The 17,830-nt window shown below is 43.0% G+C and overlaps 1 protein-coding gene across 1 annotated transcript; it reads left to right on the top strand.

The window, feature by feature from the left end:
• The first annotated feature begins 2,811 nt into the window (after positions 1-2,811).
• NABP1 (nucleic acid binding protein 1) lies at positions 2,812-7,654 on the top strand. The gene is made up of 5 exons (XM_029959595.1): positions 2,812-2,821; positions 2,886-2,988; positions 4,421-4,493; positions 4,762-4,828; positions 5,655-7,654. The coding sequence occupies exons 1-5, from the start codon at positions 2,812-2,814 to the stop codon at positions 5,840-5,842; spliced, it is 441 nt and encodes a 146-aa protein (XP_029815455.1). The 3' UTR covers positions 5,843-7,654.
• The last annotated feature ends 10,176 nt before the right edge of the window (positions 7,655-17,830 follow it).

Below are 17,830 nucleotides of genomic sequence, written 5' to 3' on the forward strand. Positions count from 1 at the left end.
TAAACCCACCTTTTTCCAGGCCAGAACATGCCTAGCGTGAGCATATAGGCTCTAGGAGGGGCTTGGGTTTGTAACGAGGTGGTGGTGGCGAAGAGACTTTGTCTGGCTTTAAAAAAGCTCCTTAGGAAAAGATTTCTAGGGCGGGGGAAATGCAACAGTCGGTCCTGGTCTGTAAATCAAGCAGGGGAAGTCAAAAGCATGTTCTTTTTTTCATAGTCATTTCTTTACTCTAGCAGTCGGCTCCTTAATGAAAGGAGGGGATGATTACATCTCCCGTGCAGAAAAGTTGCTTTTCGTTGCAATAAGTTTAACGAACATGGCAGGCAGAGAACAACCTTTTCAGTTTCACTGTAAAAATTCACGCTAAGGCTACACCGTAGGTTGTTAGTTTGGTTAGGTGCAAATAATTTCTCAGAGGTGACTTAATTTAAAAACCAACCAAAAAACAACCCCCTCAAACTTATATTTATTATCTGTGAGAAGGAATACTAGAGTCAATCTGAAAATCCTTTTCCACATCACTTAAACTACCAGTAGCAAAATGATAGTCACTTTTATTTGAGTTCTTCATGTCAGTTAGGTTACACTTAGAAATCCATTACACTGGTTGTTTGGCCTACAGCACTCTAGGAGATGGTGGAACTACAGTGTGTGTAAGGTCCTTTTAATTTGTTTTTATGAAAAAGCAGGTGAAAGGTTACTCAGTGAGTCTGCTAACTGAGCTGCTCTTGTTATTTTGAGTGTAATTCTTGGTCGTGGCCTGAAATTGTATGACCCTTGCCACCAAAACTACAGCTGCTTCCTCCTATGCAAATGTCCTTTTACACGAAATGGGCTGACTCCTCAGCAGAGGTGGTTCTGGGGAAGGCTGCTTGCGTGGAGAGCACGTGGAGCTCAGGGATGGGTGGAACTAAACCAGAGCTCTGGGACAGCACAAAGCCCTGTGTGTAGATGACATTGAAACAAATTAGGAGCAGTGCTGTTCAGCAGTTGTACTGTAATGTGCCCTGTGACTGGCTTACTGTAACTGCTCTGGTGTTTCTGTGCAACAATGGGAGAGTCATGGCATCCTTTAATGTAAAAAAGTGAGTTTGGCTTGTATGAATTAATTTTGAGGTGATAGCATGATTTCTAGAGGGTGGCAAAGTCATGCCTTCATTTAGATGAATTGCAGGTTCTCTTAGGACTGTGTAGGGAGTGAAATGGCAAAATTAAATACATTCTGGTTTGGCTCTCATCTGCAGAAAAATGCCCTCATGCTGGTATACAGAGTTCTCCAAACACAATTTTGGACTTAAATAGGATCGAGTGAGTGATGTTGCCATTGCAAGGCGGGTAAATTTCAGCTCTGTAGGCTAATCTGACTCTTCAGTGCAGGATGCCCACTGTTACAAATAGAAAAGCTTATCCAGGCCCCATGTGTAAATGTGCCCTTTTCCTTTTTTTTTTTGTCTCCTTTTTTTTTTTCCTTTTCTCAGCTGCAGATGCATTCCTCTTCAAAGGCAGACACTGTTGCTTAATTTTGTCACTGGCTGTTTACCCTTTTTACAGGAAGCTGTTGCAGTTAATATTTCTAAATATGAAGTTAGTGCTGGAGTCCAGTGCTTTATGGCCAGCTCTTTTTCAGACAAAAACAAGTGCTTGCATACATGGAATAACTTTGTGCTTGAGGTTGTTAGTCCCATAATTTGCTGGGTGTTGTCCCAGTAAATGTATGTTTGACTTACATTTATTACTTGGTAGCTCTTTTCCTTTGTGCTCTGTCACAAAACTGCCCAACTAGCAGGTTATTAAAGGTTAAGCATTGGGGGAATCTTTAAAGTGAAAGGTAGCACTATGAAGTGAAGAACATTAATCCTGCTTCTGGATGGAAAACTCCTGAGATAGTTATCTCCAGTTATAGTGCCTATGCTTTCCTGCTGAAGTACAGAGCAGGTTATCACTGCGTTGGCTGTGCTGTCCTCTCCTGCCACCCTGACTCCTCCCTGGGGCCTCTTCAAGGCCCTGTGTGTGGCCGGATGGCTCCCAGTCCCAGCAGATAAGGCAAAGGGCAAGAGGAATGTTTGCTATCTATGTTCCAGAGATAGACCTGGGGCATAAGGAAGTGGTGACTTGTCCAGATTATCTGTGACTCCCAAGAGTGCGATTGCTGAGGCTCCCTATTCCTTTGCTAGAAGACCCGTATTCCTTTTAGCTCCCTTGCACCATGCCCAGTTTCTGGTCTGTATTTTCCTTGTTATCTACACCTATGTGATGCCCCTCACTGAAAGGAACAATTACACAGAAAGTTTTGCATGACTCACATTTCAGTGCTTGAAGTCAAGAATGACTATGAAGACTAGAGTGCACTCACACTGTCTTGTAAGGGAATGTTCCTGTAATCAAAATATTATTTAATTGTATTTCTGTGCATCAATTGGAACTTGATGGTCAAACTTCTGCCTTTAAAAAACCCCAGTCTGGTAAGGACCTGTACTGAAAACCTAAGCACTTCCATTATGTGCTTTCAGTAGCAGTAGCTGTTCTCCAGTGAACAAAGGTAATGCTTCCTGGCTCCTGCTGAAAGCAAAACTGAGAGTTGTCACTGAATGTAACACAGATACTGCTTTTGGCAAACTGCCTTTCCTCTGCAGGGCCAGTTATAAGGGTTGCTCCAGCCAACCAAAGAGCATCCAATCTCAAAATAATTGGGTGCTTTCCTGTAATTGCCAGAGGAGTCTGCTGAGCTGCTGATACCTTTTGGTAGAAGTAGTACATGGGGATCTATAAACTTTTAGTGTTGGTGTCCCTGGGAATTTTTTTAGTCCATTCATGCTGATAGGTAATGCTTGTTAGCTCCTGGAAGACGGCATGATTTCACTTCCTCCGTGAACTCATTCACTAAGAGACTGCATCACTTCTCCTTTCTTTGGCCAGGTACGCATCTCTGTGGAAAGGATGCCTGACACTTTATACAGGACGAGGAGGGGAGCTGCATAAAATTGGGGAGTAAGTATTGCATGTTCATACTTTGTCTCCTCTCAGCAGAGGGTCACGGTAAGTATGAGATGTGGTGGCTCTTAGTAAGTGGAAGTTAGGGCAGCGAAAGTGTGTTGTTGGTTGGTCATGGATAGGTACAGCACAAGGCAACCCTGATACAAGTTTCCAGATGCCACTGTGGTAGTGAGCCCCAACCCCCTCTAGACTGTAGATACGTTGAGGAAAAGTAGCCTCCCATCATTGGCACTGATGGAGTGCCAATGGATTTTACCTAGGAGGAGGAAATGTGTAGACAACAAGGAACTGAATCTGCATTACTTACCTGGGCCTCAGCTTGATTAACAACTTCATTTTGGTGGAAGCCTTCTGTATGTGTATCATGCTTGAGAAACAGGCAGTGCAAAGAAGGAAGACCAAGGTGACTCCAGTGAATCATATCTAAGCAAAAACAAGCCTCATTAAACCTGCTTTAAACTGCCCACAGACTGGGGCAACAGCTCCTGACTAAGAACAAACATGAGTAACATACTTGAGCAACAGAAAAAATAGCAACGCTTTCTAACCAGAACAGACTTCCACTGTTGCACAAAGTTCTGTGGGGAAACCTTATAGTCACCAGGGAAGTGGGGCTCTGGGGTGGCCATATCTTTTCTTGTATGGTTCAGAAATGCCAGCATTCAGCTGGAGTTTGTGCAAAAGAACCTGTAGATTTTATTTGGTGTAAATCCATCACCTCAGAAATGTCATCCAGTTGGCTTACTCCCCAGCAGGCTGGAGTGATGTAAGTTCCTCATCTGGGTAGTGCCTCCAAGCAGCAGGTGGGAGCTCCACTTCTGCTTAACAGTGCTGTGTAATGATTCAAATCTCTCTTCCCCTCTGCCATAATTTCCATGTGGTGAGTTGATGGGCCTATTCCTCCACAGTCCCCTCGAGTGGAAAAGGATGCTTTGAATTTCATTCCCTGCGTTGGACTCCTCTGCTATTATTGCTAATGGGGCACTGCATAGCATGAGAGCATGTGGGAGTGCTTAACTCTTCCCTAGACATGTAATGCAATCCCAGTCTGGGAGCAGGCTGGGTGACTCTGTGCCTCAGGTGACCTTGTGAGTGGGTGCTGGACAAGATTGTGCAGCTGGAAGAGAGGCAAAGGGAGCCCTTTCATCACCTTTTGTTTTCCTTAGGCCAGTTTACCTACTTGAGTAAAGGTATACTTGCCTCTGCTTGACTTCACACCAGGAATGATGTGACAGCCTCACCACAAGCATATAAAGGGATCAAAGAGCCTTTTAATACCTATGGATATTCTCTGAACAGTGGGGTCGGGATTAATTACTTTTAGGTGATGGGATGTGTCAAGAACATATGCTCTTTGTATTGTGGAGTTGAGAACTCTGTTAAAAAATGGCTTTAGAACTTCCTCATAATCCTGATTTCTCCCCAGGTTTTGCATGGTATACTCAGAAGTGCCAAACTACAGCGAGCCCAACTCAGAACACATCGGGCAGAACAAACTGGTATGTTAAACTTGTCTGAGGTTTCTGGCATAAAGTGCTCTTGGTTCTGAATACTTCCCACTAGGCTGTGATCAGATGTGACTCTCCTGGAAAAATGAACTTAAAGTGACATATAGCTAAAAATGAGCCAATAATTAAAGTAGCAGATAAATTCTATGTGGAGCCACTATAAGAACACAGGAAAGAAAACATCAGCCACTTTCTGTAAAAATGTGAATTTTCTCTCTCTGATCCCATGTCTTTTTTTCTTTTTAATGTTTCTCCAAAGGCACAAGGTGAACAGAATAATATTTCTGCATCAAGTGGTATGGGTACTTGTACTTTTGGGCCACTGGGTAAGTTTTTTTCATTTTGCAGAAGTGAAAAGATGAGAAACACTTGAAGGGAATAGAAAGAAATTTATCTTACTAAGGGTTCTCCATTCTTGGGATAAAAGTCTGCTAGGCTCTAAAGTCATTCAAACTGGGGCCCGAATGTCAAACAGGAACATTTCCTGATCATTGTTTTCAGAACTTCTTCTCTAGAAGTGGAAGAGATTAGACTATTCAGGGTGCCTGTATCACATAAGGGGACTTGACTAATACTAAATTGTTTCGATGCTTTTGAAGAGTTCTTGCAGCACTTGAAATTCTGGTTTTTTTTAAACTGAACAAGACATTGGCTTTAAAGATTCCTTACTTTAATCTTGTTAGTCACCATGGCTTTCTTGCCAGGTTAGCTCCCCAAAACAGAAGGGGTAGTAAGTAATCTGAATTCCAATATCTGACTTGTCTATATATTTTTTTTAATATATATTTTATTTAAATGTAGAAACTTAAATAAGAAAATACTTCAAGGACTTGAGAGGGTGTAAGCTGAGAGGGAACCTTAGTCTGCCTACATGATGTCCAGACTCAGTACCTGGTGTTGCAAAACTACTGCTGTGACCCTTCTTGCTTTAGCTGAGAAAGAGGGATGGAGGGGAAGTAGTTTGGGAGGGGAGAGAAAGGTAACCTGTGGTTTGAGGTCTTGCAGTGCCCAGGACCCCGAAGGACCACGCTTCTGGTCCTCAGGGTTTGCTGGTTACTGCAAACTCCGTGTGTTCCCTGTTGCTAAACTTATATAAGGGAGCAGTGATTTCAGTCCATGGAACTTGGAATAACCTTTTTTCTGTCTTTTTAGGAAATGGTTTACAAACTGGACCTGAAGCAAGTGGATTTCCATTCATGTATAATCACAGCCACACTTATGCAGGTAGTGGGAGAGGCAATGGACGAGGACCTGTAAATCCAGCACCAGCTAATAGTGTTCAGCCTCTTCCTCCTGCTGTCAGTAATGGGAGGGACCCACGCAGGGCCTTTAAAAGATGACTATGCCAAATGTGGTTGTACAGCTTGCTTAAACTCTACACTCTACTTGAGCACTTACTGCACTTTTATTTATAGTTAACTGTGAACCAGTTTGTCCTTTGTGTGGGTTTTTTTTTTTTACCTTTTGGTCTATGGAGCAAACTTGATGTGATCTGTTTCTTGTTTTGCTTAGGGAAGCACAGTGAGTCTTCCCCATACATAAAGGGGTGGGGGGGAAGGTGGATATAAGAAAGTAAGAGTAACAGGTTGAAGTGTCTCAATTAAAACTTGGTGCCCTTTGCGAAATGTAAGAAAACTTCAGTTACATACATGTATTTCTGTTTCTGTTGGTCAGCCATGTAGCCTTAATAGGTCTATTATGTCCTGTGCACATGTGGTTTGACTTCCATTAGAGTTAATGGGAGTTCTTCGTATTGGAAGAGAAACAAAGGGGAAGAGCAAAGATGCTCTGGTGAGCTAGGTGTCCTTGGAATGCATACAGCTTGTAAAAGCAATAAGTGTAAGCAGATAGTGGTGCCAGACCTAGTGGTGTCTCTGGAATCAGGGAATGGATAACTCATATCAACTCAAGTTGAAGACATGGTGAGTGTCTTGAAGCTTGATTCTGATTCCAAAAAGGTGTGCACTACTTGAAAATTCTCTATACGACATTACCACTGTCAAGGAAAGTAACACTGATTTTTGATTTGGAGAGAAGCTTACATATTCATTCTTGCTTTGCATGAGATAGCAGAATATAGAAGGATCTGAATTCAGACAGTGTTGGGGAGTATGCTGTTTGTAGCCACTCCTTGCATAAAAGCTCAAGGTTACTTTGCGGGCGTCTGAATTTCCAGGAGCGGACTGTTTCCAAATGCTGCATTACCCATCTCTTCGACGAGGCTGCCTCCTCCTCCTTCCTTCCTTCACTTTTCCAAGTGGAATTACGTATTAAATGAAGCTGTATGTGTGGATTGCAGAGGTACCGGCCAAGAACACAGCTGCACTTATGCTGTTAAGCTTTCCTTCCTCTGTTTTATATGAAATACGAGTTATCCCTTGAAGAACCCCACCACCTCCATGTCCTGGGGGGAAAATAGCTGATTTTATTTCTGAGATCACAAATGCCTTGACTCTAGGTAAGAGTCCAGTGCCATATTTCAGATCAGGTTCAAAAACAACTCGGAAACTGAGGTGTCATACTGGATTCATCTGTTTAACTCTTCTTAACTGACCTCTCAAATAAAAAAATTGCACTAATCACATCAAAACAAATCTAACTTTCTTTCTGTCAAGCCATAAAGACTTCATGACAAAAGGCTATTTCTGAATTGTGAATTGTTTCTGTGGTCTTTCCTGTTATTTGAATCTGCCACTGTCACTAATGTTTACAAGTTGTTTACATTTGATACTTCTGCTTTTGGTACTCTGTCATGATTTGTTGAAAATTGCTTCTAATTGGTGAAAGTTCCTTGCTTGGTGTGAAATACTGAACTTTGTTTGAAATGCAAGCATCAGTAACAACAAACTTCTGAAGAGAGGTTTAGAGAGACCTGTATGCCCAGACACCTGAGGGCTGTTTGTGTCTAGTATGGTAAAGTGCTTTCCTGGTACCTGCTTCCAAGTGGAACTAGTGAAACTCGTTTTGGACACAAGAGGGTGGCATGCCTCATGAGATCATCCCTGGGTGCTGCTATGGAACAATGTGATAATTGGTGAACCAGAAAGCATGTGGTGACTTCTGAGGAAATGGTGTAAGGAGGTGACATGTAACTCAGGGACTTTAAATTGCTTACTTATTTAAATAAATGTATAGTTTAGATGTACAGACAACCTTTTCTGCAGTGTTGCATTAAGACATTTCATATGCTTGTGAGAAGGAAGCCAGGGAGACTTCTAAACCTGGGAAGCACATACAACATGTTCCAGAGGTAAACAAGATGTAAGTATGGTGTGAGAGCTGTGCTTCCCAGTAGTTGCTGTAAAGTTAGCAAGTGATGACGTGGTGGGGACTGAGTTCTCGTTGGGGTATCTGCACTGTGGATCTCAGGTCCTGGTGATCTTGACTTCTCTGCAGCATAAAAAAGTTGAAATAGAGGGGAACCCTGTGTTAGTGTGTGCTGAGGTACCTGATGTTTGTAGCTCTATGCATTTGAGCTTTTATTAAACTAATAAACAGAATACTTGTTCACAAATTCCAACTAAAAAGTGAGATGATTGCTGCTGATAAGTGGCATAAGATTAAAAGCTTGTGTCAAGTGGATGATTGATTTGCACTTGGGAGGAAAAAAGCAAGAGGCTGCTCTTCATGTTCTCAAGGTTAGTAGCATTCCTGCTTCCCTGTTTCTTACATGAAACTATTGCAGTTTATTAATAAATTTTTACTTCTTTGCAGGGGAAATCTGTGTCCAGAAAAGTCACGTGGACTTAAATATAACTTTTGAAGGTCTTCTGATCTTCCAGTGAACCTAGGACAAAGTTGTTTTGCTCAGAGGTATCACTGTCAAGATAGTTCTCAGCTTGCAGAGGAACCTGGGATCCTGCCTTACACCTGTTTGGATCATAGCACCTTGGTTCATGGAGAGAGAGACACACACACTTCTCTATGCAAACAAGCAGTTGTCCTGAATTACTCTGACACTACAAGGCGCTTCACAGGTGCTCAGTGGCTAGGTCATTAGGGAGTCTCTGCAGGTGTCTTCCTAAGATATTAAAAGATTAGGCTGCACTTAGGCTAGTCTCATTCTAGAATAATACAGATTTCCAAAGGGAAAAAAAGGCCCTGGAAGGTGTTCACCTACCCAGACACAAACTGCCTAGTGCTGAAGTGCAGCTGAGTAGTCCTGACACACGAGCCACCAGATGCCCAGCTCTCATCACCCCACAACAGCTGCCCCCTCTTACCTGCCCTAACAAAAGCACTGATGGCAGATTGCAGTGAAGTGGCAGTGGAAAGAATTTCCCTGTATTTCTGCTGCCATCCTCTGTGTTCTTTCTGCCCATCCTTTGCATGAATCTTTCACCTTGATCCAAAAGTGGAAAAGCAGTCCTGTACTGTGAAATACTGCCTTAGCCTTGGATACATGGTGAAGTCACACACTCCATGTCCACAGTGAAAATGGAAATGTGCTGTGAGAACAAATACAAATGCTGGACTGAGGCATGTGAAATGTCATCTGCCTTCACAGAACTCGTTTAATTAGCTTTGGCCATAAAATGAAACTAGCAGGTTGCAGTCCTGTGCACTCCAAATAATGCTGCTTAGCACCATCACAGATTCCAGGAAGGGTATGTGCAGGGGGTGCTGCTTCTGCCAAGCAATGGGGGGTATGAAACAACTTTTCTCTGTCAGTGCTGTGTCTGCACAGGCACCCCCTCTCCTCCTTAGCAGCACTGCAGGGGTGTTCTGTTAGGATGTGCATTCTCTGGACAGGGGAGGGTTTATTAGACAAGTGTGGTTCCCTGAAACCTCTTGGGGCCTTAGGTTTTCCGTAGACATTAAACCTTATGTTTTGTAATGACCTGGCTGTGCTACAGTTGTCATCTGCAGCTCATGTACATATCTCAAAAGCAAGGGATCTTTCCCTGTTCTATGAGGCAGTTTTCATCAGCAGCTCCTGAAGTGCTTCGTTAGGTCTAGGAGTTACTAAGAGGAATGGGGTTTGGAGTGTTTCTGGGAAAATCTGGGCTACTTCATGGCCCTTGTGTTCTGACCTGCCAGGTTGTTCCCCTACTTCTCTTAAAAGGTCTTATATTTACCCGGTCAAACACACTCTTTGTTAATCTCTGAGCCAAGCAGTTACTTACACTGCTGAGTGAGGTCTCCAGCAGTGTTTTCCCAGGGGATCCCAGGAGGTGCCCTGCTGTCTCCATGCAGCCCTTGTTGACAGCTAGCTCTGGAGCTGGAGTTATTTGGGGAATTTCTTCTCAGTCCAGCACCAGTGCATGTTCCTGAGGAGATTGTGAGGCTGCGATTCCCCATCTGGCATCTGGTGAGGCACTGTTAATAACTGCAGAGCTTATGATGGCCGTGTCCCAGGGAGATGCTCCCCTTGCTGTGTGATGCTGTGGGGTGAGCCCAGCCTTCACTGCTGAGGGGTGCAGCAGCCTCAGGCATCCCAGGAACTCATTAAGAGATGCTCTTTCTGACTTCAGCCTTAATCATGCTACTGATTCCTTTATTCTTGATTCCAGAGAATTTGAAATTGTTATGGCTCTTTATAAGGGTTCTGCTATTTAATTTATTCTGTGATGGACGTTTGTGTGTGTACGTGTGTAATTGGGGATGGAAAAGATTAATCCTAAACAAGCTGTTGATTAAATTACAGAGGATGGAGTTCAAAGGGATTAGAAAAAGTTTGGAAGTGACTAAGGGGAACTCTTAAGGACTTCATTTAGCTTTTTAATTTCTCTAAATTGCTGATGGTTTTTTTCTCAGGAAGAAAGCAACGCCATTCTAAGAGCTTCATCTAAAACTGCCCTCACTCACCCCCAACTGATAAAGACTGACTGGATTTGCGTGTGTCCTAGGGAACAGGGTTAGGGAAGGAGTAAAACATCAGGATTTAGCTCAGAAAAGAAAATTCTTGGACTGTAAATGTACCTTCAGAACTAAATGCTTCCTTATTATATGTGTAAAGGGGATACTACCTGCTTTGCAGAGTGGAGAACCCAAAGCAGTGCAGTCACTGCAGGGCCAACTGGCTGCTACATGTTAGATAAGTTTTCATATAAAAGACAAAATCAGCTTAATACACCATCAGCTGTGGCTTGGCAGGAGTGTAGTTGTATGTTGTAGTGTAGCAGAGCCCTCCACCAAGCTTTCTTCAGGTTCATGGCCAGAGGGTGAAATGGTCTCACAAAGTAATGGACAGGTATTTGGGAAATTTGGAACCACGGTTGTCCAGCTGTGCTTATGTCCCATGGGAATCACCAGGAGATCCCACTGACTTCAAGGATAATTTGGATCAGGTTCTGTGCAAGCAGTAGTTTCTCATCTGTAAAACCAGGGTAAAGTGGTAGGGCAGATCTGTCAGATGATAAATTAATGGTTTAGGAAGGTGCTGGATGCTGTGGAAAAGCTGAAAGCCACAGCCAGTGTGTAGATTTTTTTTCTTTTTAAATCAGAAGACTTTTAAGCATATGTATTTCTAAGCCTGGATTCCTTATAGTTAGGTAATGGTGTTTGCTCTTTTGGGTTTGCTCGTTTTCCAGTGATGCCAAGTGCTGCAGTTCTGTGCCCAAAACTGCAAGCAACTCGCTGCTGCCTCCCTGGGCCCTGCCTGCAACTGCTGCTTCGAGTAGTATTTCTGTGCTGCAGTCACACAGCTCAGGCTCTCACGGTACGGGGTCTGTGGGTACCTGCATCGCCCCAGAGCAAGCTGTCCCTTCCACCCCAGCACCAGGTACTGGTGCCTCTGAACACATGGGTGGAAAACTGTGGCTCTGGACATGGCAACTCCTGGAGGTCCAGAGGCATAAAGACTACTTGTGTGGGACCTGCTGGTGGAGCTTGCTTTTATTCTTTGCTGAAGGAAAAAAAACCCCACATCCTGCCAGGTGGGAAGTGCAGCCAATGGCAACCTCATTAGAGCTGGTTCCTTTGCTTCTGTCCTGTCGTGCCGTGCATTCCCACCAGGGAAGGGTCAGGGGGTACCCCAAATCAGGAGAGCAGGAGGATGCGAGGGCAAGGTCTGCAGCAGAAGGGCTGGTGGAGCCCTGGGGGGCTCTGGCTGGTGGCTTCTGGTACCTGTGTTATAGGTAAATTTGTTAAACAGTTGGATGAATACCTTTCAGGAGTGGCTTGGGGATGGGGGGGGGGAGTTGATTCTAGTGTGGGACAAGCACGAAGATGCATTGTATGATCTCCTCTAGCTGGTTCCACCATTCTTTTCTATGATTTATGCATTAGCTTAATTTTTGTAATTTCCTTCTTCCTAGGTTGATTAATACTAAATTTAATTTTCTATAATCAACTTGAGCATGTAACTTGAAGAGATGAGGTTTAGGCTGATTGCAGAAAAAAAATCTACCTATCCAGCCTAGCTTGAATAAAGCAAAAGCAAAACTATTTTTATCTCTAAATTATGCAATATTTTCATGGAGCTCTGCAGCCTACTTATATTTAACCTTTGAAAGGAGTGCTCTATTTTTTCAGACCACCTAATGCAAACTTTGCAAATAGGTTTTTTAATTATGAGAAACCCACCTGCATGCCATCAACCAAATTATTAGTGAGGCAGAGTAGGATAACCAATAGTGCTGTCAGACTTAAGCTGAATATGAAAAATGTTTAAATGCCAAGAACAGAAGTTGCCAGGAAATAACTTTAAACACCAGGTGCTGGAGGAACAAATAATTATGACTTATTTTATTTTTAGAAATAGTGAGTTGAGGCCTTATGCAGGTAGACAGAATTCTAAGTGCAGCAGCAGTGCTTGGCTATGCAATAGAACCGACAAAATCAACACAGCCTTCTTTTAAAAGAAAAAGAAAATATCTATTTTAGTTTAACAAAGCCTTAGGTAGGGACAGAAAATGAACTTCATAAACTCTGTAGTGTTTGTAAGACTCCAGTGAGCTGTCATTGTGCTGTGGCTTATCAGAGCTGTCTGTGATGTGGTTTGGGATGACCTTGAAGCAAGAAACCCCTGTGCAAAAGCCATTATTGCCAGCCTTTCCCTGGTACACCCAGTCTAGTTTCATTTTGGCTGTGCTTTACTGATGGCAGGGTCCATTGCTAGGGACAGTGAGTGTAAATGTTCTTGCTGAGCTTATTTTCCCCAGTAGTATGGGGAATCAGAGGTAATTTCTGGAGGAAGGGGGACCCAAAACATCAGTAAGTCAGTATCATGAAGCCAATAAAAGGGACGTGTCAACTCAGGAAAATTGCTGCAATAAGCTTCCTGTAGCTTTTTTAGCCAAGTGGATTTGCAGAAGCTCTCTGTGCAACTTCATCAGTGTTGTAGCTGAAGGCAAGTTACAAAAATCTGGGTCTTTCTAGTAGATATATAAATGGCTGGAAGCCACATTGGAAAAAAGAGGTGGATGTCTGCTAATTGGGCAACAAAAACTGGTAGTAGATCTGTAACTACCTTGTATTTTGGGGGATATGTAGCCTGTTTTCACTTGTCTAATTGTGATTTAGTTTGGGTGATATGAACAGATGGCTCCTTCCGTGGCTGTGACTGCTTTGATGTCCGAAGCTGGTGAGTTGTAGTTGTTATCACAGGCTTCTTCATCAGTCCAGACATTGAGGTGGCCCCTGAGGGGTTAGCTTAAGGGACTCAGGTGTTTTCTGCAGCAGTTTGGGGAGTGTATGCAGCCTGTGATCAGAAGTAACAGCCTGTCAAAGGGCCCCAGCTGTCAGCAGGGTGACACACAGGAGGAGGTCTCCACAGGACAGTATTTTTAGGTACCAAAGTCATTACCTCATCTTCCAAAAATATTTGGTTTACTCAGGATGTGAGGGCTTTGGGTTTAGTTTTTTTGTTTGTTTCTTGTAAACTTGAGAGATCCCCGCTGTGCAGCTCTGTGGTTTCTCTGACCGCCTTCTCTTTTACCTGTCCTGAGGAAATCTGATTTGTGTGTCATGCCAAGCCTTCCCCTGCCTGTTGCTTACCTTGCCTTGTGAGTACTTGCACTGCTGCTTATGCCAGTACTCAACATCCTCAGGTTTGTCTCTAACATGTTATTACTCCTTGGGTGTTTGACAGGTCTGTCTCATTATTTCTACTTGTTCCAGCTCCTTCGTGTATTACCAAAGTAATTTGCAGCCCTGCCCAATTAGAGCCCCTGTTTCCCTCCCCAGGTAGGTATGACATTGCCTGCCCTCAAGAATAAATGTGATCTTCCTGCAATCCCACTGATTGAATCCGCTGAGGCTGGAGAAGGCATTTCCTGCATCACTGTAACAAGTTGTTCACAACTCCCCGTGTGCTGGGCTTCAAATTCAGCCTTTCGAAAGACTTTGATAAAGAAGAAAGGATCATTTTTTTCCTGACTGCTGCAAATGAAAAAGCTTTTCACTTGGGAGTCGTGGGTCATATTTATGGAAATGGGGAGAGCACTTGCAATATTTATAGCAGTTACAGAGGCGCTTGAATCTATATTTTATTGATACGTATTTACGTGCCCACAGAAATCTTATTGCACAGTAGTTGAGAGAACTTTATTTAGATTTAGTATTTTGAAGTCATCTTTTAGTGCTTCTTTATTATCCATGAAGTGTGAGATTCAATATTTCAAGTAGGACTGTCACCAAACAGCCGGAGGTTTTTAAAAGATTTTTATTTTACATAAAGATAAATGTTGAAGCCACATTTTTCAGAGGCACCATCTGTTCCATGTTGACCTTAATTTTCTGGATGAGTGCTTTTCTTCAAACATTTTAAGTCTTGTCTACATTTCATTTGGTTGGGAATGTTTAGGTTATTTGTTGAACAGGAAATCAGATATTCAGAATACAAACACGCAATTACATTGCAAATTATTCCCTTTGTATAATTTAGCAAACTGTGTCATAAATACTCTGCAGACTTGCTGGGGTAGCTCCACGTCTCTGGCATCTGGCAGGTCGATCCTGTGTGGAGCTGGATTTCTTTTGAGTGTTAACCATCATTCCTTGCACTGGACAGTGAGTCTGAGAACACTGAGTGAGAACTGTGGAATAACTTTTTAATGGGTAGTTTCTGGGAACAAGGTAGGGTAAGGATTTGTCGGTTGGCTTCACAGCCTTGGAAGGATTTTCTGTTCAGCAAACAACAATACTTAATTCCACTAAAAAGGGGTTGCTAAAATAGCTGAATGACTACATAAACATCATTCCCATGGGGCAATACCCCCTTTTCTTCCTTCAAATTCATCTTGCTTCCTTGTCTTCAGCTGAAATAGGCTTATAGACTATTTTTGCCTCCAGCCTTGCTCTGTGGTTTGTCTGAACTCCTGTGGCTCCAGCAGTTCAGCTGTTTGTTACTATGACACTTCCCTGGGCTTTCAGGGCCCTGCCTTTCTGTGTTCTCCTTCTGCCCTGGACCAGCTTCGCAGGCTGCATACCTTGCCCCATCCAAAGCTCGTCCCTTGTCACAAAAGCTCCTTGGCACTGCCTGTCACTGTCATTCCAGGGACTGCAGCCCAGGCCCACGTAGCTAAATGTTAGGTGTTCTCTGTTGATAGCTGGTCGATTTGGGCTACTACTGGCCTGCAGCAGCAAATATTTTAGTGACACAATGTACTCCTGGCAGAGACAGTAACATCTTTGTGGCTTTGAATTGGAAGTGGGACTGTAATCCTGCTGTTAAGTTTTTGTTTTTCTTGTTTGTTTGAGCTTTGTTTGTTTGATTGTTTTGTAATTTAGTAGCTCCTTTTGCCCCTGCAAAGTTTGTAGCTTAATGCAGAAGGGATACTGAGACTTTTTTTTTATCTCCGGTGTATGGATTGGGAAATAAAACTTATGATGTTGTAGAAAAAGTGATACAATTTAAATTTCTGTGTGTGCTTCAAGAAATTCCCAGAGAGGAAAGCTGCAAGGACTGTACTCTTAAATTCACCAGTTGGTTTCTTTACTATATAAATGCTTAGTAAAGCATTTCAATGAGATGCCAAGATGTGGGGGAAAGGAGCTGAACCAACAACAAAATATCTGCTTAAACCAAGACTGATCTGTTTCTGAATACTGAAGCACAGAGTCTGTCTAACCAGGCTGGCTGGTTTTGGAAATACCTATTGCTACACCAGTTTCTGAGGGAAGTGATGGATAGGGAGGTGGGAGGAGGAGTGACCACTGGACCTGTGGCTGATGCTAGTGGCTGTTTGCTATCCAGAAAACCACATAGTGCTCTGCTGCTGGATATTTAGAAGGTTTTTCAGTGTTTACATGGTATGTATTGTGGCCAAGGCCCCATGGAGCAAAGGCAGCATGTGGCCAGGGCAGAGGAGGCAGTGGGTCAGGTCACCTGCTCTTCCTCCTCCTCACCCTGTCCAGGGCACCAGCAGTCTCTGCTGGGAAGTGGGGATGTTGATATCTTGCTTTAACTCCAGGTTCTTTTTCTAATCTGTGCTATAAAATAATTAAATCTAGAGTTGTTAAGTTTTGTCTCTCCTGGTTATCTCTAGCATCTAGATTTATATCTCTGGATGCAAGCACAGGAGTGATTAATACTGGAGAAAACAAAGTCTGCTCTCCCTCTACCATGGAAATAAATATTTTTCTGCTTTCTGAAAAAGCACTGAGTCTTGCAAATGGAAAATGAGAGCGATTTAGATTGTTTTCATCTTGTATTGAGGCAGTGATTTATAAAATAAGGCAAATTGCACAGCTGTAAATGGGTTAAGAGTAACTTACCATGACGAACTACAGCATTCTGCACCTGTGAGATGGACCCTTATAAAAGGCAAGCTATCTGGCTTAACTGCCAGAAGGTCAGCTCATAATTATTACTGTAATTAATCTCACGTGATCTTTTTTTAATCTACCCAGCAGTGGCATAAGGAACTGTTGAAGAACCTCATTAAAGCATGACTCTTCAGCAGAGCTGGGAGCTGTTCCTGAGCTCTCCCAGGGGTGGATGGATGGTTGAGAGCTCAGAAATAGCACGCTGGGCTGACAGTAGCATTTAGGACCTCAAATACCACTCTAGGATAGCTTGAAACAGTGGAACTATCAAAAAGTTGGACAGTGCATTTGATGTGAAATTCTTGGGCGATACAGTGGCATCCCAGCATGCTAACTGCCCTGGCAGCAACCCCCACTTCATGGGGGATCCCATTCAAGAGTCACAAACAAAATATGAACGTTCCAAGATAAAGCCTGAATTTGCAGCTGTTGGAGATTATGGCAGCAGCGAGGTAAGTGAATGAGCAACAGCTGTGTCATTTTCATAACACAGCTACATTAAAAACAGTATTTCTTTCTTTCCAACAGAAAAATGTTTACTTTTACAAGATAAAGGTACAGTTGTTTCCATGCATCTGACTTTCTACAATTGCTTAAGAAAACACCTAACTTTGGTAGCATGGTAGAATAAATTGCTTGGTGTATGTTCATGTTTCTGTGGATAGTTCCATAGCATGAAGTTTGTGAGGGTTAGAAATAAATCTTTTGAGCCAAAACAACTAACTCTTATGTGTTTTAAGAAAGGCAAATACTGCCTTTGCTGTGGTCATATCTCCACCACATGAGTAAGTGGGATGACCAAAACTACTCTGACCTTCCGGGTGGCAAGTTAAATATGAAGTCCCTGTAAAAATATTTGGAAGACTACAACTTTGTTTCTTAAGTTGAAAAGAGAGGGTTGAAAGCTGAGTGCTTATCCCTGGGAACGTCTGAACCACCACCACCACATGATTTTAGATGTAAAAAAAAGTATTGTGCATCTCGGGGGCGAGGGGGCAATATGCCTTTCACTGGCACGCAGGATCGGTTACTACAAGCAACCTCCTCCACTAAAACCTTCAAACACTGCATCACCATCCCCCAAATCTGTGCTCACTTTTTGTTGTTAGTATTTTTATGTTTGTTTTGTAGTGAAATCCAATGCCGTGGTACCTGTTCAGTTTTTGAGGGAGGCTGCTGTGCAGTCTGTCTCATGTGGTGAAACTCTGATGCTGAAAAATCTAGCAGAAAACTAGCAGGTCGAATGGGAAGGCAAAACTGATGCTGCTTGTCAGGGTGAAACAAGGTGATTTTTGTCTATTGCTTGAGTTTTGTGTATATGACTGGGCTAACCCCAACATAAACATCAGGAAGATGAACTGACAGGCAAGTGGGCAGCTAAAGGTTGTCAGTGAGGGGTTCACAGGGGGGTTGTTAAGGTCTATAGGGAAGGCAAATGTAAGCTAATGTTTTTTGATTCTTCTGGTCTGCAGCAAGAAAAGAAATCTTTGCCTCAGCTGATCCAGTCATAGCTCTGACACTTGCTTGCAGCACCCTTGATGACAAAATGAACCCTCTGACCATAACTTGCCAAACAGTGCTGGCTGCCCAGGTCTCACCAGTCTGCTATTAAAGCC

This window comes from Manacus vitellinus, unplaced genomic scaffold (assembly GCF_001715985.3).
Source record: "Manacus vitellinus isolate BGI_N305 unplaced genomic scaffold, ASM171598v3 scaffold_20_pilon, whole genome shotgun sequence".
Lineage (NCBI taxonomy): Eukaryota > Metazoa > Chordata > Aves > Passeriformes > Pipridae > Manacus > Manacus vitellinus.